General features: G+C 44.0%; 2 protein-coding genes across 3 annotated transcripts; both read right to left on the bottom strand.

Annotated features, from left to right (window-relative positions):
• Positions 1-977: 977 nt before the first annotated feature.
• Positions 978-14,359, bottom strand: CCDC62 (coiled-coil domain containing 62). Of its 2 annotated transcripts, XM_054288720.1 has the most exons (11): positions 14,235-14,359; positions 13,759-13,951; positions 13,015-13,181; positions 12,638-12,739; positions 12,169-12,340; positions 11,982-12,083; positions 10,932-11,020; positions 10,093-10,193; positions 5,577-5,745; positions 4,822-4,941; positions 978-1,153 (listed from the first exon to the last, which is right to left on the bottom strand). In XM_054288720.1, the coding sequence occupies exons 1-11, from the start codon at positions 14,268-14,270 to the stop codon at positions 1,124-1,126; spliced, it is 1,281 nt and encodes a 426-aa protein (XP_054144695.1). In that variant the 5' UTR covers positions 14,271-14,359; the 3' UTR covers positions 978-1,123. The 2 variants fall into 2 exon arrangements, with proteins under 2 accessions (XP_054144695.1, XP_054144694.1); XM_054288719.1 differs by lacking the exons at positions 978-1,153; positions 4,822-4,941; positions 5,577-5,745 and adding an exon at positions 8,730-9,497.
• Positions 14,360-15,644: 1,285 nt separating this feature from the next.
• On the bottom strand, positions 15,645-21,407 carry DENR (density regulated re-initiation and release factor). Its single transcript, XM_054288721.1, has 8 exons — positions 21,387-21,407; positions 20,928-21,042; positions 20,202-20,221; positions 20,002-20,086; positions 19,294-19,383; positions 17,189-17,305; positions 16,575-16,714; positions 15,645-15,941 (listed from the first exon to the last, which is right to left on the bottom strand). Exons 1-8 carry the CDS (start codon positions 21,393-21,395, stop codon positions 15,897-15,899), a joined length of 621 nt encoding a protein of 206 aa, XP_054144696.1. The 5' UTR covers positions 21,396-21,407; the 3' UTR covers positions 15,645-15,896.
• Between the last annotated feature and the right edge of the window lie 508 nt (positions 21,408-21,915).

The following is a 21,915-nucleotide window of genomic DNA, read 5'->3' as shown; positions in this document are numbered from 1 at the left end:
CACTGTAAAGGCTTGAGGAAACCTGGAAAGAGCTGGAGCAGCTGAGCTTCCCTCTGGATAACACTGGTGAACAGGCAGGGAAAGAGTCAGGAGAACAGCAGCTCCCATCAGAACTGGCCACCTCATTCTGGAGCCATTAATATCTGCAGGAAAAGCTGTCACTGGAGTAATTAAAGAGAAAGCAGAAAATGAAATGAAAGAGTTAACAAAGGGAATCCATGGAGTGTTGTGTTTCTCTGCAATAACTGGTGGCAGTGGATGGAGCAGAAACTCCCACCTTTGGCTCCCCCAGCAGGAAAAACGCTGGCACAGGGAGGGGCACTGGTGTCCCAAAGGGCTCCCAACCCACACAGGACTGGGCAGCCCACTCGTGTCTGTGCTGAGAAATGTCAGAAATCAAGTGCTAAATGTGTTAAATGGGCAAGAGGGACACAGCAAAGTATCACCTCTGTCAGCTTATTTGATCTCTTCATTAAAAAGCAAGTTCAGGTTGTGATAACAGCACATCTTGCTCAATCAGCAAACATAAATCCAGTTGAAATGCTAAAAAAAAGGTCACATCATACTTGGCTACCTCCACAGTGCAAACAGAGGCCATACACACCTGATCCCATAAACATTTTGGGAGTGTGGAAAGTTGTGCCCATCTTGTGGGTGACAGCTCTCCCATTTCAGCAACATCGGAGGCAGTTCCTGCTTACAACACTAATTGGGAACTTCCTATAAACATTATTCATCTCTCTCTACAAGGCAAGAAATCCAGAACAAAAACAATGTGCTATAAAAAAAAAAAAAGGAGAATGCTTGGCTGTGTCATACTCTATAAATATTTCTGAGCCACCATAAAAAAAAAAAAAAGGAAAATAGTTCCGATGGTGTAACAATTACACACTTCAGACTCTTAAAAAACAAGCTGGTGTTTAACCTGAGCTCTCAGCTATAAAAATAGCTCTGTTAATCTTGGCGTAATTCTGTGTTTTATTTCAAGATAAAATACATTCCTGCAGAGTCAGATCTTCTTGCCACTTGTGGGTCTTTCAAACACTCAGGAGGACCATGGGAAAAAAAAAAAAGAGGTAACTTTCCATTGTAGCTGCTGGGTCAATGTCTTCAGTCCTCACAATTACCTCTGTGTTGGAACCATCTTCTTCCTCTGCAGAAAATGGAAAAGATTTTTATTAAAAAGCAGGAACATTTCCTCTGAAATATCTGAAGCAACCACACTTATGTGGATTTACTAGACAAATTTTTCACACTGAAAATAGAGTAAGAACATGGAGTAAAATATAAAGAGGAAAAGGCAAACAAAATACTTCACAGAAAGGCAACAGTCTCAGGGCCAGCACTGGGATGTTGGGAAATAAAAAACCTTTCCAGTTGGCTTTCAGGAAAGGAGTGATCTTTGTGCCCCAGGCCAGCCACTGAGTCACCATTTATGAGCACTGGCACATGGTGCTGTGTCCAAAACTGAAAACAGACTTCTCCTCACTGCTTTCCTCCTGAGTTCTTCACTCTCCCCCACCCAACCTCTCTCTAGAGGCAAAACAACTGACTGATGAGAATGGCTAAATCATTGGCAGCTAGGGAGGAAATTGCCCTGATGTTTGTCAGTGCACCTGCCCTCAAATGAGTTTCAAAGCAATTTAAAACCAAACAAACACAACCAAAATCAATTCAATCACTTCTGTACATGAAACTGCACAAATGTTTGGTTATTTCTGGACCTGCTCTGCTTCAGATCTAACTGATCACAGTGATTCAGTGCCTTTTAACACAGAAAGAAAATAAGAATTATGCATTAGCCAGTGACTTGGAGAGCCCCTCATGCCTGTCATGGATCTACAGTGGATTGTGGTGTGTTTGTTGCACCAGCTCTTTCTCACTTGAGGCAAATGTGATTATTTCTGTAGGCTCAGCGTGCTCTCCCCACTCTGCTGCCTCAGCACGGGGCTCAGCACTTTTGGGGATTTGCTCCTGAAGCTTTGTAACATCAGTGGTTTCAGGATGCAAGTCACAGTGCTGGCTTCACCTATAAAACCCCACGCTGCTTTTACCTCAGGGCTCTGTTCAGGAACAGAAGAGCTCTCTCAGTGCACAGGGAGGTTTGGCATTGCAGCTGCTCAGCACCCATCTCCCCAGGTGCCCCCTCAGCTGCAGTCCCAGGGCTCTCAGAGCAGTCTCAGTGTCTCCAGGCTTAATGCAGAGCCAGCAGAACACAAACCAGGCTGACTCCCCTCCCCAGGGCACAACCAGCCCAGGACTGCAGCTGGGATATCCCAGAGAGAACTGAGCACCAGCTCCCCACGGGATGGAGGCTGATCCTGTCACACAGTGTCACCCCAGCTGCCTGTGGGTAACCTCCCTTTGCATGCACAAGCTTGGGCAGTGTCAGCACTGGGAGATTTCTTTTCTTTTTTTTTTTTTTTTTTTTTTTTTTTGCCAGTTTCTGTCCTCATTGTTGCTGGTTCTTATTCAGTTTCACGTGGTGTTCAGGATTTTAACCATATCTGGTTACTCTTTTGTCCTCAGAACCAGACAAGGTGGTGCCTACTGCAAGCATCCAATCCACAATAGGAGAACAAATAATCAGAGAGTGAGAAATTTCCTGATTCAAAAAGAAAAAAACAATCTGCTGTGGGCAAGGCTGCTTTGGATATTCTGAAACAGCTCTATTCAATACATTCTACTTTTGGGGCTCTGAGCCCAGGAACAGTATCCTAAAACAGCCCTTGGCCTTGGCACTGGAAAAACCTTCCCAATCTCTCATTCAACAATGTTCACATCCTTGATCCTGTTATCTGTAACACACACAAGGGTTTTAACTACAATAAGGAGAGTGCAGGTACTGGAGAATGAAGCTGTGAGATCTGCCCCAAGGATGAGGAACACACTTTACAAAAGTTTAATTATTTCACTAAAGGAACTACTTGACTTAATATCTGTTTGCTGTTACAGTACTCACAAGAGTTTTATTGGAAATGCACTTAGAATCCTGTGCTAGGCCCATCTCAAAAAATCCATAAAGGGTATTAATATTGCAGATGCATTTATAAAGAGGGAAGCAAACAAAAAAAGATCAAGCTGAAAACACTTTCATGCTCAGGGAACATCACAGAGAAAAAAAAGAAACTTAGCATCTCTTTATTCTGCAGCAGGTAACTGGCTTCTGTGAAGAGTTCTGTTGTTTCTATTGTAATGTAAAAACACTACATGGAAATCAGAGAATAAAATTTCCAGAGCTGCCAGGTTCAAGCTGCTGAGCAGCAGGGGTACAATTCTTAATTCCCCCTTCTCCTCCCCACCCCAGCAGGGCACAGAATCCAACATGTGCCACTTCCCCCTGATTCAATTCCAAAGGCTGTATCTCATATTTATTCCATTCTAAAGCTCAGTTTAGAACAGCCCCAGGTGAGCCTGGTTTTCAGCACAGGTTAGCTGGCCTGCATACATTAACTCAAACATGCTTGACGAGTTTTTGCCCAGAACTGCTCTGAAAGGAGACCAAAGTTGCACAGATGTGGCTCAGGATCTGCTCCCGCCACTACACACGAGTTTGCTTCATTTTCTACCCACTAAAGCTGAAGGAGAAGCCAATTTCCAAGCTCAAAAATGCAGCATCAGATCCTAAAGCAGAGTCATGGGCAGACAGAGGAGCTGAGCTGTGACGTGCCAAGCAGTGAGCAGGAGCCAGACAGCTGATGGGGCTGGGCAAGAGCCACAAGCAAGCCCTGTGTGCAGGGAGCTTTTCAGGAATACTCCTACTCAGGAGGCTTTGCAAAAGACTAAACTGCTGCTGTCTTTGCCACTGAATGAAATCCTGCAGAGGAACTTCTGAACAAAATATCCTTTCAGTTTCTGCAAAGGCTGGCACACAACCTTTACAGTCAGGCCCAGCACAGCGAAGGGTTTATGGTTGTGAATGTTATAAAAATGGCTTTGTCTGCTCCTTACAGCAACGTTCTTCTGGCCAGGTTCATCTGAGGCTAAAAGGAGTGCAACTTTTTAGAGGGAGGTGAAACGTGTGAGGATGAAGATGAGGGTTCAGCACTGCTCTGAAACCAGGAGCCTAAATCCTCCCTTTGGGATATACACCAGCACAAGTGTGCTCATTGCTGGGGACAAAAGGTACAATGTCCTTGTCAAACAAGGTAGAAATTCTTATGGATATTTACCCACCAAACAAGTGACCCTTTCTCTGATTACGCCTGCTGCCCAAATACTCAACAGGAACTTTATCAGCACTTGTGCTCATAAAATAAACTGCTATGACAGCTACATACAGGTTCTTTTCTTTGACCATTGAATAGCCTCTGACCCTGCAATGAAGAAGCTAAAACTACCAACCCACAAGAACTCTGCCTTTATTTAAGCTGAGCTTCTGGTTTAAATTCACACTTGAAGTATCCTATATATTCCCTATACTGCCCTCCTTTCCATGAATATTATAATAAACCAGTTCTGACTGAGAGTCTCTGGGACAGCAGAGCAGTGAGTGTGTGCTGAGCCTGAGAAATCACCTAATTTGCCTCAGGTCAGAAAGAACCAGTGCTCACTTTTTTCTAGACCTCCTACAGCTTGCCCCAAAATGACTTCTGCCTTCCATCTGTTCAGACAAATGCAGGAGTCAAATCCTGTCATGACCTTGAGCAGCCAAACAGAATCCTATAAAAAATTCAAGCACTAAGGCATGCAGGAATTGTCTCGTCATAACCAATATCCTCCTCATGCTTTGCTAATGCAGTGCAAGCCCAGCATAAGGGAAAGGATGTTCCCAATCAGCATCCCTGAGACCCCACCCTCATCCTGGGAGAGCAATCTTACCTTGTTCTTGTTGGTGGTGTTGGGAATGCTTGTGTGGAGAAGGCTGAGCTCCAGATCAGTCAGCATCTGTCGGGACTGGGCCAACGAGCGCTCCAGCTTCCAGAACAGGGAACTGGTGTCCTGCAGGACACACACAAGGAGCCAGAGTTAGGGAAGGATCTTTTTTTTGGAGGATTTCAAGGGATTATAATGCACCAAGAATCAGCATTTTGATTTGGAAATGTTTCTGTTCAAAGCACTGCAAAGTAACAGACTGTGTCTAACTGCTGGTGTTTCTGATAAACACAGAGCTCTCTCCTAATGCCATTTCAAACAGATTTCCACATGCAGGTATATGGAGCACTCACAAGAGAGGTGCTTCAAGGATAGAGGGGAGAATAAATGAGAAAGAGGGAAAACCAAGCAGAACAGGAAAGAAAGCATGTCCAATAGCTTCTGATAACTGCTTCCACATGTAACCAGATATTTAGTGGAATTACCAATTAGCCAGCATCCATTTTCCTCAAGTTTTTCATTCTAAAACCTTATTAATTTTTTTAAAAACTCATTTATACCTATGCTGTCCAAGACATATTGAGGCAACTAGGAGCTGTTTTTTAAAAAATATGTTATCACCTTTGTCATTAGCCGGCTGTCTCACCATTTGAGTCCCCAGTTGTTCCATGCCTGGAGACATTTGCATTCCTACCATCAGTCATAATTGCCCACAATTCCCCTCAAAATCAGTCAAGGACATTGTGCAATAAGGTACTGACTGTGTTCATGCAGTATCTCTTTGTTGGTTTGGTCACTGCCAGGTCATTGATGTCCAGAGGGGAATCCAAATCAGATAATTTCCCAGAACTTTGAGTCTTGTTGCTCTTCTCAGAGGATGCCAAGAGAGGAGAAGCCAGGCGGAGGGAATCCAGATCCACACTTTCTTCACTGTTAAAAAAAAATTAAGACATTGGCAGAAGCAGCATCACCATCCTTTTTAAACTTTCAAGGGGAAATCATGGCACAACATAAATAACTGTGGGCCCTGGGCCAAGGAAAGCAAGAAGCTTGGGAGATTACCCTGCTCCTCAGAGCATTCCCATGTTTAACAGCTCCCCTGGATCACTTTCATCCTCTGAGGACGAGGGTTTGACTTTCAACCAGTCCCAACCAGCTCCATGACCAAGTGTTTGAGTGTGTATTTAACCTTACAAAGAGCACACAAAAGGCAAAACTTTGTTCTTCCCAATTTCTGCTACTCACTCCCCTCTCACACCCAAATCCTTTTGGTTCTAATCAACCATTAGGCAAATTCACATTTGTAGGTGCACCTTTCAAAGGAATTTCACAGTTTTACAGTCATCTCATGTCAGAGATCACAGGAGAGCTTTCCCAAAGAGGCTTGGATTTATTTATTTTTAAATATAGGAGCAAACCACATTAATCAACTTTTGAACATAACAGAAGCAGAGTGCTAGCCCTGCCTGGACTGGCAAACAATGAAAAAGATGTGTATTTTAAAGCAAATATTCTCTTTGAATTGATGACATTTCAGTAGATACTCTTTATATAATTATTTTGGTGTAACAGTGCATTCCATGCCTGGCAAGACTGTTAAAAATAGGTGCATTTTAACTGACATTCAATCTAGGAAAAAGCCCTCATGAGAGTTGTCAGCTCATGAGTGTCTGCTGTGTCCCATTTCACTTCTCCCATAAAACACTGGGATAAAACAGGCTCTCTTTTAAGAGAGAAAAGCTCATGTCTGTGTTTCTGACAAGGAAAAGTTCTGTGGAGATGTGAGGGAACAAGCCTGGAACAGGGATGTGAGGAGATGAGATGAGCAGGGAAAACACTCTGGTTGGAAAGGAAGGGGACACAGGTTTGATTGTGAGGCAGGGAAATGGCTCAGGGTGGTTTAGTCCAGCCCAGGCAGACTCAACAAGTACCTGCTGATGCTTCATCTGTAAAATGAGAATTGAGATAAAAATCCAAAGGCAGCAAATGTTGGCCCAACATAAATGAAGTCACCCAGTCAGAGCATACAGAAATGATTCCTGCACTCTGGGATTTCACAATCCCCTCTGCCATTGGGGAAGGCATTTGACTGTTAACAGCCTCCTTGTTGGCTGTTCCAGAACTCAGGAACTCATGGCAAAAATATTTGCTGGGATGACAGGGAGGTGCCAGCACCCTTCCCTAAACACAAACTACATCATCAGCACTCTGAAAGCAGCAATGGAAAACTGGAGGATCCAGATCCAAGTCCCAGGAGGAATGCTGTGCTGGTCTGTGCCATTAATCCCTTCACAGAAGCAACGCTCCTGCCTTCCTCCCATGTAGGGTGAGGATTTATTGCCTGCCAAATCCGAGTCAGCAGAGGCTGGAGAGCAGACAGTCAGGGATTTGCACTGAGCCAATCCATCTCCAATTAGCAGGGCCCCAGCACCAAATGTGGGCATCAAGAAAAGTGGAGAGCTCAGCAGCAAATCCCAGATGGGCAGCACAGCTCCCCCTTACCTGGAGGATACCTTCTAGCTGCACTGCCCAGGTTGAATTTGTTCCTTTCCCCCTTAAAATTCACTCAGGGACAAGACAAATAGGGCAAGACAAAAAGTGAAAGCAGCTTTCAGGATGCAGCCTCAAAAGGGATTTAGAGATGGCAGTGTGTCACTGGTGCTGCTGGGGAGCTGATAAGGAAGGTCAGGGTAGGCAGAAGGGGAGTGGAGTCTTTCCAATGATTTATAGGCAGTGGAAATTAGAGAGAGCCCACATGGAGGGTGAAGCTCAGCTAAGGCACATGGGAATGTGCCAGGCCAGCATTCTTTTTCAGTGGCTGCCCATTCACCTTGTTTCTGAACAGGTCTGTCTCACTGCAGCAACAATTCCTACAATATTTCTGTTTCAAAAGCCACACAGAATGAAAGCACCCATACATCAGATCTTTCCATTCCATAACATTAATCTGTTTGGATGCTGGGCAGGCCTGGTGGCAAACACTGTGAGCAGGTTTAAACAGCTGTTCATTTACTGTGCTTGTCAAACCACCAGCTGGAAGGCTCCTCTCCTCTGGCTAGAAAACAGCTATGAAATTGCTGTGAAACTTCAGAAATCCTTCTAAAATAGAGCTGGGTAAATCAATTTTTTGAACAGAAATAGGGGAACCAACAGAACAAATCCACAGCAAGCCCCAGCTCTGAATGCTTTGCTCATGCAGGCACAAAGCCACTCCTGTAAATGCAGAGCAGGTTTTTTATCTCGGAGACATTCCAACATCACTGAGGCACCTGGCTCTTCTTCTGACACTTCTCAGCATTGGGAACCTCATCCTGCTCATCCCCAACCATGTCCTTCTCCTCCCACAGCACAAACAGAAGGATAGAGTCCCACGAGCTGGAGAGTGGACAGATTGCTGTCCTTTAAATCTTGCCATCTCATTTCTTGCCCTGCCAGAGGCAGCAGCCTGTGCTCAGAGCTGTGCCCTACATTCCTGCCCAGCCAAGATGTGATTTCTCAATAGAAGTAACACAGTCACTAAAGCATCACACAAAACCTGCATCTGTTTCTTGCCTCACAGAAAACATCACCGTACAAGTCCAGCTCTGGTCAGAACATATTTTACCCATCAGAGTTATGAGCAACACCTGGGATTTCAAAAAACCTTAAAGATTTTCTCAATTAGTTTATTTGGCTAAGTTATATGGTATTGCAGCTTCTCCTGCCCACACAGCTCTTGGGGATAAGAGAGGAGAAAAAAAATAAATGCATAAAAATAGAATCATGATACTTTAAGAGCTATTTTTATTTTAAATTTGTTACTTTTCAGGTTGAAAAACTAAATTTAAAACAGCAGTTACTCTAAACATAGCTTGTGCTAATACTGAGAGCCTATACACCTAAGTTTCTATATAGTCTAGTTTATGCTTATTTCTTAAAGGCAACAAACTCATAACCTTTGTGAGCAGGTACATTTTATCTCTTGTGCAGTCTCCAAACAGCTGTAATCTCTTCCACGGCTTGTATTTCCATCTCTCTTTTTGGGCTTGAAAATCTCCAGCCATTCCAGATCTGAGAGTGGCTTCCACTGTGTGTCTTTAATTAAAATGAAGTTACTAATACTGGACTCAGAGTCAGACTTGCAAGTGGCAGCAGTCTCTGTGCTCTTTTGGCCAGACTCAGTGTCAGATCTCTCTTCCCAGGTTTTGTTTCCATTATCAGTTTTGTCAGACGTGGTGCTGCTCTGGATTAAAGTGCTTTGCAAATCTACACGAGATTTGATTTTAAGCCAACGATCATACGAAGGCAAAGACACCTCAAAGGTTTTTTGGTCTCTGCTTTTCACTTCATTCTCTCCAATTTCCCTGTTTCTCAATGGCCTCGTGTTGTTTACCTCATGAAATTTTTCACTGTCTAGCTCATCAAAGCTTGACGTAACATCCTGCTTTTCTCCTTCTTCCACAGGCAGGGCCAAGCCTTTCACAGCCTTTTGACAGTGGTTTAACAACGCTGAGGCAGTTTCCAAGTCTGAAGCATTCAGTAACTGTCTATTATCTACTTCACACATCTCAGGGGTGGATTTTACCCTACTTGCTGGAACTGGTGCAGTTCCACACTCCTCGCACATCCCGTGGCTGCCCTCAGTCCTACCCTTGTCTGTCTTGCTGCTGGGGCTTTCAGAGGCAGAGAATGTGGCCCCTGAGCTACAACGGCACGACAAAAACAAGTCAGAAACACTGCAGGTAAAGAGCATCCCCAAGTGCACTCCTAAAGCTCTACAGAACTCAGGCTCTGCCAGGGTTCTGCAGAAGCTCACACACCACCAGGCAGCTGTACCCTGCCAAAACCCCACAGAAAATCTGCCCAGATTTGGCTGTTACTTATCAAAACCAGTCTGAGAGTCCCCTCATGTTACAATCCCAGTATAGTGATTCTGGCTGAACCTCCAGGGTGTGCACCAATTCTCTAAGCTTACTTCCTAAAATAAACTTTGCTTTTTAAATAAAAGCAGTAGGGAGCCAGGTTAACACCCCAACCACCAGACTATTTCACTTTCTAAAAAAAATCATGAGCTGTCTGGCCTGCTACAACACTTGCTCTGTGCCTGATGCCCATGGTCTCTCCTGACCAAATAAAACACAAGGTACTTGACAGCTTCACTGCATGTTTGTGGTCGAGTCCAGCAAAGCCATCCTGGCCCAGCACACACCCCTGTTAGGATGTTAGCTGGGGCTCAACAGTGAAGTCTCTCTTTGAGGACAAACTCTTTAAGAAAAAAACATTTTAAAATGTCTTTACCTCTTTCCACTCGATGCATTTTCAAGTTTTTGCCTGGATTCCTGAGAGCTATCAAAGTTGACATGGAGGAAGTGCAAGTCCCGCTGCTGTTTCACACAGACCTGTCAGAGGCAGTGAGGGGCATTGGTGAATGTCGGGGTGCAGGAAATCATCACCAGGTAGTACCAAAAACATCCCCAAAATGTTTTTATAAATCAATGCCTGTAGTCAAATTATTGACAAAGACTTCCAAATCTAAGAGATCATCTCTGCATATATTTAGGAAAATAATGTTTTGCAGCAATAAACAGAATTTCTGTTTGAAGATTAGAATATTCTTCTAAGATGGAACCACACTGAACAATAAATAAAATATCATTACTGTTACCTGATATTTAATACATGTTGTTATTATGTTGTTCACAGCTACAGAATTACAGGACATGGATGATGATCAAGGGATTTGGCTTGGACTGCAGGGGATTTTTTGTGAAGCTAATAGAGAAGGTAACTACCCATCAATTATTTGCAATTAAAAAATGGAACATGGTTTGAGAACCTCAGCTGAGAGCAGGTGAACACACAAGGTTTAGGTTGTGAAAAACAGACCTGCCAGGACACTGTGTCCCTTACTGTGCTGAGCTCACCTTGGGCAGGCGTGTGGTCCCAAACCTGCTGCCCTTCACGTCACTCAAATGAAATAAATCAACATTCTACAGGGACCCCAGCAAGGCACAAACAGATTTTTGTTCCTTAATCAATACTATCTAGATCTAACTTTTTTACACTGCTCCACACAGGTTTGATGTTCCTGCAAATGCTCCTCTGACCTCGGGGCAGGAGCACAACCGGGGCTGTACCTGTCGCAAACTGGACAATTCCCTCTCAATCCGCACTTGCTTCGACTTGGCAAACTGAAAAAGTTGATCCTTCCTCTGGGCTTCTTCCACTGTTTCAAAAGATAATAATTGTTTTTATTACTTCAGGTGAACAGACACAAAGTCAGTGCATTGCTAATGCTGTGTCTGCAGCAGTAGGAGGTGGTACCGAAACAAAACAAAAGCATTTTCTTAAGATCAATGGGACCTGTTTCTCCTCCAGATAAAAAGAGCACAAAACCCACAAGAAAACAAAAATTCAAGTATTTTCCTTGGACTTTTCCTCAGCAGCTGGCTTCATGTTACTAGCAGTAATACTGTGCTTCACTCACTGATTTATTTAGCATTTTCAGAAAGGAAAAGAGAAAAGGGAAAGAGGGGAAAAAAAAAGAGGAAGGCATAAAGGAAATTCAGTTAATTAATTTTACTTCATGCACGTAGAGAGAAGTGCAGCAAAAAAATTCCCAATTTTATTGGTTTTAAAATAATGAGACACGGCATCAATATCTGACAAAGGTCAAACAGCAGACTAAAAATGATAGGCAAGGAAATTATCTGACAGCAGAGGACACCTTTGGCCACATAATCTTTCAAGGTCTCTGTGGTTGTCCCCAAGAATATTGCAGTGACCTTTCCTATCCACCAGACGTTCTTCCACCCAAAACCAAAGGTATCATGGAGAGCAAGATGCAGTTTACCAAGGCCTGCATATTAAACCAGCCTAAAGCAATCCCATCACCTAAAGAAAGCAACAGAGAAGAGAAAGTCTCAACATTTTCAGCAGAGTCCCCTGAGCCACTCACTCCTCCCTGTGTAATCACTCTGGTGAACTTTGTGCTTTCACAAGATTTTATAAAGTGTCCCTGCAGAAGCCCCAGATATTGCTTCCACAGAAGAATGGCACACCAGGGATGTACTTTTATTAAACTGCAGGTAACAAGCTGCCTCCTTCTCAGATCTCAGTGAATTGCTGCCCAGAAGTCTCTGAGCTGCTGAAAGCCAAGGCATGAAAGGCCAACTGCCCACCCTCACCTGCCAGGATGAGCTCACTCCTCAAGCAGCCATTTTCTTGTTTCAGGTGACTGATTTCTTCCTGGTTCTTGCTGCTCTCTTTCATCTTTTCAGAGAGGATGTCTGCAAAACAAAATGTAGCATTTCCCAGAGTGAACAGGAATTGTGCTGCCCTACACTAAATTAGGTGCCCAGCAGAAACATTTACCTTTCATCTTATTTACTTGGCTCATGACATCGTTGAGTGTCACCTTGAGGTCCTGGTGCTCCCTGTTGCGAGTGAATTCATCCAACTTTGCTGTACGCAGGGCATTCTCCAGGGTTTTAAACTTAGATGTAACCTCAGTAATCTGATCAGTTGTTTCAATTAAGGCCTTGTCCTGAAATAGGAAACACAATGAAATCTAATTTTTAATATCATGGATGGGTTTGGACAAAACAACAGTAAAGTGATCCCCAACTTCCTTCTGAGATTTTGAGGAAAAAAATCCCACCAAATTAAATCTTGGAAGCAAGCTTGTTTATGAAAACAAAGCAGTTTATTGCTGACCATTTTTCCCTTCTCAAACAAGCCTAAGAATTAACCATGAGTGAGATCACCAGGGACAGAAGCCTTGTGGCACAGTCACATTTAGTGCCCAGGAGCTGGCAGATGTTACAGATGTTACAGATGTTACCTTCATCTGAAGCATAGAGAGAAGCTCCTGCTCCCTGGCCTGCAGCTGGCCTGTTTTAGCAGACAGTTCCAAAACTGAGCAGTGGAGACTCTGATTTTTCTCCTAGTGAACAGAAATAAGTGTCAGCCATTACTTCAGTGATTCAAAGTTTTTATTTTTTTCCCAGTAAATGCGTCCACAACGTTATTTAAACATTGTGAGTGGCAATGTGGGATCCTGAGCAAACTGGAGAAAAGAGGACTGGAGTAAAAATTGCTCCCCAACTTGTTTGTGATCAAGGGTCTTAACTACATGTCTCAGTTTTGGAATGTTACAGTTCATCACAGGCACCCTGTAAATTAATGGATTACAAAACCAGACCATCACTCAACCCCTACCTCCAGAGCCTGGCAGTGAACAGATGAATCTGTGACTTTTTGAGTGAGCTCTTTAAACTTCTGTTGTGTGCTTTCGAGTGTTATCTTACTGTCATTATGCTGGGATTCCAATAACTTTAACTTTTTGGTCAGTGATTTTATAATGGCATTTCTCTCGTTCAGCTCACCTGAAAAGGAAGGAGACAAAGTTATATATGAGAAAAGAGCTCAGAGGCTATCATGCAATTTCTTAACTCTCAGAAATAATTCCACCTAGTGATTTAAAATCACACAATTCAGAACTGGATTCTTATGTTGCACACTCTGAAGGAGGATTCCCTGGGTGCCCAGGTCAGATGGAACAGGAACTGCATGAACTGCAGGAACTGAGACTGTTCAGAGCCACCAGGTGTTTTGTGTTTGTTCAGAGCTGTGCAGCAGAGCCTCAGGGCACAGGGCTCTGTAAATCACCAGCAGGCTGCACATTTTTCTCTTCCCTCACATTTATTTAATTAGATTATTTTTTAAAGAATTCACAGAAGCAATTCACACATTCAGACAAGAAAGAGTCTGATCATCACAGCCCCTTCAAGATCAGATCACTTCATCACCACTGTGCAAGTTTAGATGTCAGAGAAACAATACAATTTAAGGCGAAAGGGTAGGAAATGGTTCCTTATGTAATGCAAAACTCTTATGGAGGGGTTGAAGCACCTGGAGATATTTAACACACCAAGATGTCATTCTTTACATCACAGCACTTACTAGTTAACGCGCTGCATCGTTCTGCTAAAGTCAGTATTTTTTGGCGATCATCTTCCCAGGCCTGGATGTGTCTCTCGTGCACTTCCACCATGTCATTGAGCTCCTTGTCACGATCTTTCAGTTCTGAAATTAAAAGCTTGAGCTCCTGTCTCTGCCTCCTAATGATGCTGTTCTTGTGATCGGGGCTAAATGCCTACAAAAGGTGAGACATGGAATGCATTTCAACACAAGGAAGTGACAAATTCTCTCATAATAAACTCGAGGGGTCTATTTTTAGTTGAGCTATGTTTCTATTATAAATAGAGACCATTCCAAGAAGTTCCTTAGGCTTGTGGTACCACCTGTGGCCCTTGACTGAAGCCCTTTGCAGAACGAGGTGGTACCACCTGCGGTCCATGACTCAACCCGGCAGCAGCACAGTGAGCACCCTCCTACCGAAAATAGAGCCGATTGTTAACGGCACTTTCATCTTTTACCTGGGGCGAAGCAGAACGCTGTACTGATGAACTCATAGGGGACTGGGGGCCAGAGCTCTGCCAGGCATTCGTGGAGCCGGGAAGGCTTCAAGGATGTCACGTTCAGCATGGAGGCTCCCCCGCCGCGCACCCGTCACGGCCCTGAGGGAGCACAAGCGGCCTTGGAGCGCACGGGCCGGGGGCGCAGGGCCTGAGGGGGGCCCTGAGCTGCCACCCCCGGGGAGCGACCCCCGCTCCCGGGCAGGGCTCCCCCGCTGTCCCGCCCGGCTGGGGCGGCCCTTCCTAAGCCCATGGGCTTCCCCTGCCCTCCGGCCCCGCTCATGACCCCCGGTTAGCCCCGGTTACCCGCGGCCGCCCCCGACCCACCGGCACCGCCCGGCCCCGCCCGCCGTTGGAAGAAGCTCCGCCCCCCGCAGCGAAGGGACCGCGGGTTCGAATCCGGGGGCTGCCGGTTCGACTCCTGGAGCCGCGGGTTCGAATCCCGCAGCCGCCTCCTCACCCCGGGGACCGAGCTGCTAGAAAATTGTGATAATTAATAACGCTGTTAATACGGCATGAGTAAGAACCAGGCCGGAATATTATGGGTTGGAGAAAACTTCTCTGTCCAGCGTTAAATGGGAGGACTGTAGAGATGCAGGCAGCTCTGGAGAGACACTATTTCCAACGACAGGGATGGAGTTATCTCTCCAGACACACCCATGGTTTATAAATAGAAATCACTAAAAAAAGCAACCTTACAGGAAGAGAACAGAGTGTCTGACACATCACCCCCTTGGCTTTCCTCTGCAGTGACAGAAGCATGTCACTTCCAGGACCCTGCCACCAGGGAGCATTTATTGTTATTAAATGAACAGTGAAACAAAAAGCTCCAAATCTATGCTCGAGGCTGTTTGTGGGAGTACAGACAGCAGAGCTGGCACCCCACCCCAACTCTGCTAACATGGCCTGTGGAATAGTGCTCACTATTAATTTGTGTTCATTACTACCACTCTCGAATGAGCTGCAGGTTAAAAGCATAAAGCCATTAATTACAATTGCCTCACCAAGAAGCCCAGCAGGGTTAGGAGATCTTCAGAATTATGAAAATAGGATAAATTTCTAAGTAATATTCTCACACTTCTCAGTGTTTCCACTAAATCAAATAACTCAGTTGGCAGGGATGTAGAATAACCTCTTCAGGATTCACTGTTCTTTCACTGCTTACCAACCTTCAGAATGTTTGTTCCATTCTGATTTCTAAAATTCTCTGCAGGTAAATGAGAGGTAAAAGTGTCAACATCAGCCACACGCCTCATGCAGTTAAGCTCAGCAGAAAGGACAGCAGATGAAAACCAAACTTTTAATGCCTTAAATTCTTATTTTCCCATAAGATAGGTAGAGGAAAGCAGATGTAAAAAACCTCAGAAACTATTCAGTGAGGAACAGTAATTTTATTTAAATCTACTTCATGCTTAAGCATGGTAGAACCCCAATTTAACTTTGGCAAATATCACAAAAAAAACCCCAAAAACAAAAAAGAAAACCAAGCAGCCTATACAGAACAGTGAGAATGCCATGGACATGGGTTCTCCACAGTTTCACTGCAGAGCAAATGGATTTAGAAGCCTCACTTTTGCTATATCATTTATAACCATATAATTAAATAAAGGTAGTCCTCCACTATCACTTCTTGACTTCTCCAAGATCTTCAATGCTGTCATCATCCACCTAGGGAGAAAAAGCCACAACACAGCAAATTAAGTATTTTCTTTTTACATCCTTTAGTGTACACCCTGTAAATGTAAAGAAGTGAAGAGCCCCATTGCAGATCCCCTGCTGTAAACCCTGGGTGAGTGACACGTGCTGCCAGGACACAGCTGAGCCTGCAGGGCTGGGAATAAAGACAGCCCTATGGACTTAAACCATAAAGAATTCCACTTGGGAAATGCCAGGACAAGGCAGAGTCAGAGAAAGCCCTTGCAAATACAACTCTCAGCTTTAAATTTCAGTCCAACCCACACTGGCTGATCTCTTCTGAAGCACAAATGTGTGAGGCTTGGGGCTTTTTTGTTTGTTTTAATTTTGCAACATTTTAGGAGGTGTTGAAAAATAGGATGGCAATGCAAGAATACTTAGACACTCACTGTTAAGAAATGGTCACAAAGAAGGCACAGATATTTGACAGCTGCATTTATTCTGACATGCCACCCTCACTGTAGGGTGGGAATGCAACAACTGCTCTTTTATTTTTGTGCACCAATCTGTGCTGCCAAAGATGAATCCCTTCTCCAAAATCATTGGTAAATCACAGGCTAATGTGGAAAAGTGTGTGTCTACCTGAGAGAAAGAAAGGTTTATTACCTCAGGCCACTTCTCCTGGATGACATCAATAATGTCATCTGTGAAGTCCCCCTGAATGATGATTTCATCTTCTCCTGTTACTGAGGCACCGCAGGAAAATTTCTGAGCAAAAAACCTTTGTGCTTCCTTAAGATCAATCTCTGCCCAGGGGAAAATGAACAATTTAAGTACAGTTGTTGTCATAAAAATATTTTCTCAAGATTAAAGCCAAAATCTTGTTTTAACTTGAAAAAGTAGTGGCACTTCACAGCTGAAGCTTTGCTAGAGTTTCCACTGAAAGCCAAGTCTGTTGTTTACACCCAAAACATCTGACTCTGCTGAGCTACAAATGCTTCAAGGTAGAAATTGCTGAATGTCCTCTACATGTTCTCTTGAGGTGAGTCTGCACCCTATTTCAAAAAAACCTGTAACCCTCTTTGTCTTTATTAAGGCAATAAGTACCTTAATAATTTATCCCTGTGGGAAGTCAGTGTACTTTTAGCCTTGGAACTGCTAAAAGCACCTTGGGACTTCCATCTCACAGGTGGAAGCAGATTCCCCAGTGGAATACAACCAGAATAATTATCATGAGGGTAAAGGCAGGCACAGCCAATACCAGGAGAACCCAAACTCACCAAATGTGGCAAGGCCACACACTCTCGTGACGTATTTTTTCTTTGCTCTGGGAATTTTAGCTATTGTAACTTTCTGTGGTACAGTCTTCTTCTTCTGTTTTATCTGACCTCTTCCACCTTTAAAACAGAGCAGAAGGTTACATGATTAATTAAATAAAGGTTACATGGTTAATTACATCATAGTTCATCAAAGAAAAAAGCATACAAGGTCAGATTTTGCCCCTATAAACAAAGAAGCTGTTAACTCCCCAACACTGTTGGTAAACAAAAATGTATTTTGCACATTGTCTGAGATTGACTATTATTTAAGAAAGATCCCACATTTAAGTCCAGTATTATGGGAAATACATGTGAAATGTGCATTCAAGCACAGGTTGCACAGCAGACCACCAATACAATCAGCAAAAAAGGGCTTTTCCCCACTCTTTACCAATCACTGTGTTTAGTATAGATTTACATAACTCTGGAAATAAATTTTTCTTTGATATTTTCCACAACTATTTTAACATCCCCATGGTTTGTGTCTGACGCAAAGCAAGCAGCTCATGCCCATTTCCTGAGGCCACAAGGTCTTGCTTTGCCCAGGCAGCAGATCAAGTTCTGGACACCTGTGCACGACCCCACAGTGAACCAGGCAGGGAAATGTGAGCCAGGAGCCAACCCCAGACTCTGAGAGCACCCCAACCCCACTGCATTTAACACCACCACCTTTCCCCTGCCTGCTCCTAGGCCAGCCTGTGGGAACACTCCCCATTTCAGGCATTTCTGAGTCAGAGTAAAGCATGAAAGATGTACATTCCACTCATTAGGATTCTTCAAGCCAGATTAAGATCTCAGCTAACTCCGTGTACAGTCACCATGTTATTCCAGGGTAAGCACAGTTTCATGTTTCTGAGCCTTCTCAACATGAAAACCTAAAGAATTTATGACAAGTAAACCAACCCCTGTGGCTGTTTCTGTTTCTAACATGCAGCACTTCCAATTCTGTTTTAATATAAACTGGTGTCTGATAATTTTTAGACAGTAAAGTTCTGCCTTAAATTTCCTTCTGTGAGTTTCAGCAATGTCTCATGAAGTTTGTGCTTGTTTTCCCTCACACTCTTATGGTCACTCTTACACCATGCTACTTAACACCATGCTCTAAGTCTTCATGGAACTTTAGATTCTAGGAGAAAAATCACCAAATATTTTAAATTCTTATTTTAAAACCAAATACCAGACTGAAAACTAATCAGACCACCCCTCACAACAAATTAATGTTGAAATAAAATGTCCTGAAATCTCTGGGAAAAGCATCCAAGTTACAGAACATGAACTACTGTTGTCACTAGACCTTGCCTGCTGAGAAGGTAAATTAAACTGGTTACCAAGATACCAAAAATAAAACAAAAATATATGTGCCATAAAATATGAAACTACTGGATATTAGCCATAATTTCTGGACCATTACACAGAACTGACACTGCACAGGCAAATACACATTAACAGCTCCAGAACTCTGATTTATGGTGGAAAGCATGTTAATTAATTCAGCAGAAACAGCTCCAGTGATTGAAAATAAAAGTGTGCTTAAATTGTTCCACATAACTTCATATCTTCCAAAGTTTTGAGAATGTTTTTCGTTAGCACTGCTGGGAGGAGACACAGCTGCTGATGGACACACAGGTAACAGATTTAAAAGCACAAATCCAAATCCTGCTCTGTGAACACAGAGAGGTGGAAGGAACAAAGGCAGAGCAGAGTCAGGAGGCATCACCAGAGGGGAGCAGCCTTTGTTCCACTCTGCAAGCAGCCCATAAAGTGCTGCTCAACAGGGCTCAGCATTCTGGGAGAAATGCCAGCTGATCCCAGCTGGGGAGGAGCTGCTCCCTGAGTGTGACAGTGGTGACAGGAACCGTGGGGCACAGGGAGCAGGTCACCCCACCCTGCCTGTCCCTCCTGTCCAACATTTCATTGGCACACACCACAGGGAGGAAGATATTCCATATTTATTCCCTATACACCAAAATGCAAGGAATTTGTGCCCTGCTCCAGCCCAGCAGGTGAGAGAGGGATGCCCCAAACTGCTTTGAAATCAGTACCACAATCAACCATTTAGACCTTGCCTCTCTTTTGCTTCTTCTTCTCCTCTTCTTCTCCTCCTCCCACATTTCCTTGGCCTTCTCCAACCCCAGCTTCCTGTTTAGGTGAATTTTCTAAAATGCAGCAGAAAGGAGTGAGGGGAAAAAAGAACAAAATTAGTGATCAAACACCCACAGCCTTACAGGAACAGGAAGTAGGTAAAGTGATATTTTGATAAATCAGTAAACAATGCTGAAGGGCAGCAGCCTTTTGACTGATGCATGTTACATCTCCATTACAGTATTTGTGCAAATTAGACTCCTAAAAAGCCTCAGCTCCAAGCTACAGTGACAATTTCAATAAAGGCCCTTGCACAGAGAGACAGAAATTAATGATAATGTTAATACTGAAATTCCCAATGCAAACAAATAAGTTCACTATCATTAATGACCTTTCCTCCAGCCATCCACTGTAGACTGGAAATACACAAAATCCAATAAACTAACTCTGATGGGAAACAAGTGCATAGATGTTTATGGCAGGAATCTTAAGAAACGCCAAATATTATTAATAAAACTACAAATTGATTATTTAGTATTTTTTGATATCATAAAACCTATTTCAGAGCATCCAAAGCATTAACTTTCACAGGATACAGCAGGAAAAGGAAAGAGATCAGAACTGGACAAGCTCAGATTTTTCCAAATATGTCTAAGGACACATATCAGTTAGAAAACAGAAAAGACTCTTACCTACTGTAAGTTTTGCAAACTCATCTGGAAAATTCTTTTCTAACCATTGTCTGCATTTAGTCACATCAGGCATGTATTCACAGTACTAGAGAAAAGCCATATGAATGTTGTTAGTGGAGGAATGACAAAATACATCAGAAATACACCAAAATAGGACATAATAGGACAGAAGGAAACTTGGACAACAAAAAATTACTCACCTCTGTTGGCAACGAACAGACTGCAGAAAGAAGGGGGAAAAAAAAGAATAGATTACAAAAGGAATTTTTTACTTTTTACTTACAGCCTTAGTAATTAAATTCCAAACTGTGTTTCAAAGTCAGGGATGGGTTCTTACATAACTCCTGGTTATAACCACACACTGACTCAAAAACATTTCCTTATTGTTGCCACTCCACATTTTAATTCCTCTCTCATTAGACCTGTGCTCACACGCTCTGCATTAGGGTAAAACCATCACAGCAAGAGCTGCCAGTCACTGAGGGAAGGGGAGGAGAAGCCCAAGGTCGGGAAAAGCTACAGAACAAAACACCACTTGTACCTGAGGCAAAGGAGACACTGAACAAGGCACCAGGTGGTTTGGTCAGCTTTCCCTTCTCCAAGAGCTGCCAATGTCCCAAAGAGGGGACAGCCAAACCAACTGTGCAGGGCTGGTTCCTACTGTTTTCCAGCCTGAAGCAAAATGACATTCCTATCTAAAACACACCTGCCAAGACAATTTACTTCCCTTTAAATTTCACCCATATAACTACAAACAGAATGAGGAAAGAACACTTCTAAGCACAGTACAGTTTAACGTATTCCATTTCTTGTTATCATATTAATGCTCAGAGTTTTTCTGTGCTAAAGGCTTCCTGCAGGAAGGGATGTGTGCTCCCAGTCTTGTCCCAGGGATGTCCCATTCCTGTCCCTGTCCCAGCACTTGCCTCCACAGTAGAGCACCCTCAGGGGATAATCAGCATCGGACCTGGCTCCGCTCCTGCCGTCCCCTCTGCACTCAGGGACCACGGGCTCGGCCACATCCGTGGCCATGTCACCAACCTGTGGGGCACAGGGGACACAATCAGCACCCAGGCTCTGGGTCTGAGTCAGTCACAGCCCTCCCAGCTCCAGAATCCCAGAGGAAATAGGGACAAGTGTCAAAGAGAAGGAGAGGAAAATGGGAGTCAAAAATAATGAAAACATGGGGAAAACTGCTACAAAGCACACCAAGCAGTATTGGAGCTCTAGCACATAAGGGGAAAGAAGCCAAAGTGTCACAAAACGAAGAACAATCTTCCAGAAACCCACATGGAATTAGAGAACACGCTGGGTTAAGGACAGTTCAGTGAAGTATCATGTTAAATCAGCGGCACACAAACAGTGGGGGCACTGGGGGCAGGTACCTCTTGCATATTAGCAAAGCAAAGGGGTCATTTAAATCAGTGCCTGAAGAGCCACAATCTGATCCAAGAACACTGGGGAAAAAAAACAGAGCACAAAAAAAGGAAAGCAAAGTCAAGCCAGTAATGGATGTAATAGTGGTTTACACACACGTTTTCAAGCAAGACACTTAGATGACAGAAGTCAACAAGGAAAGAGTTTGGAACACACAGGAAATCCCCCAGGACTGGGGGAACAAACAGGGCATGTGTGAGGAGCTTGGGGTGTCGTACGAGCCGTGCTGAGCAGCGAGGAGCGCTGAGGGAAATTCCCGAGGCTCAGGTGGGCTCAGGACAGAGGGACAGGGACAGATGGACAAGTGAGGTGCTGAGTGTTCGTGAGACCCCACACAGGCCCGGGGGGCGCTCGGTGCTCCGGGGGCAGAAGTGAGGGCGGGTCGGGAAGGGTGCTGGGACACCGGACACGGCGGGGATCACGGACACGATGGGGATCACGGACACGGCGGGATGGGGGAGCGGGGGGATGCGTGAG

This window comes from Melozone crissalis, unplaced genomic scaffold (assembly GCF_028551555.1).
Source record: "Melozone crissalis strain CALT ecotype California unplaced genomic scaffold, PUWL_Pcris_2 ptg000063l_1, whole genome shotgun sequence".
In the NCBI taxonomy this organism is placed as follows: Eukaryota; Metazoa; Chordata; class Aves; order Passeriformes; family Passerellidae; genus Melozone; species Melozone crissalis.
The sequence above is the reverse complement of the archived record's forward strand: the minus strand, read 5'-3'. Positions and strand labels throughout refer to the sequence as shown.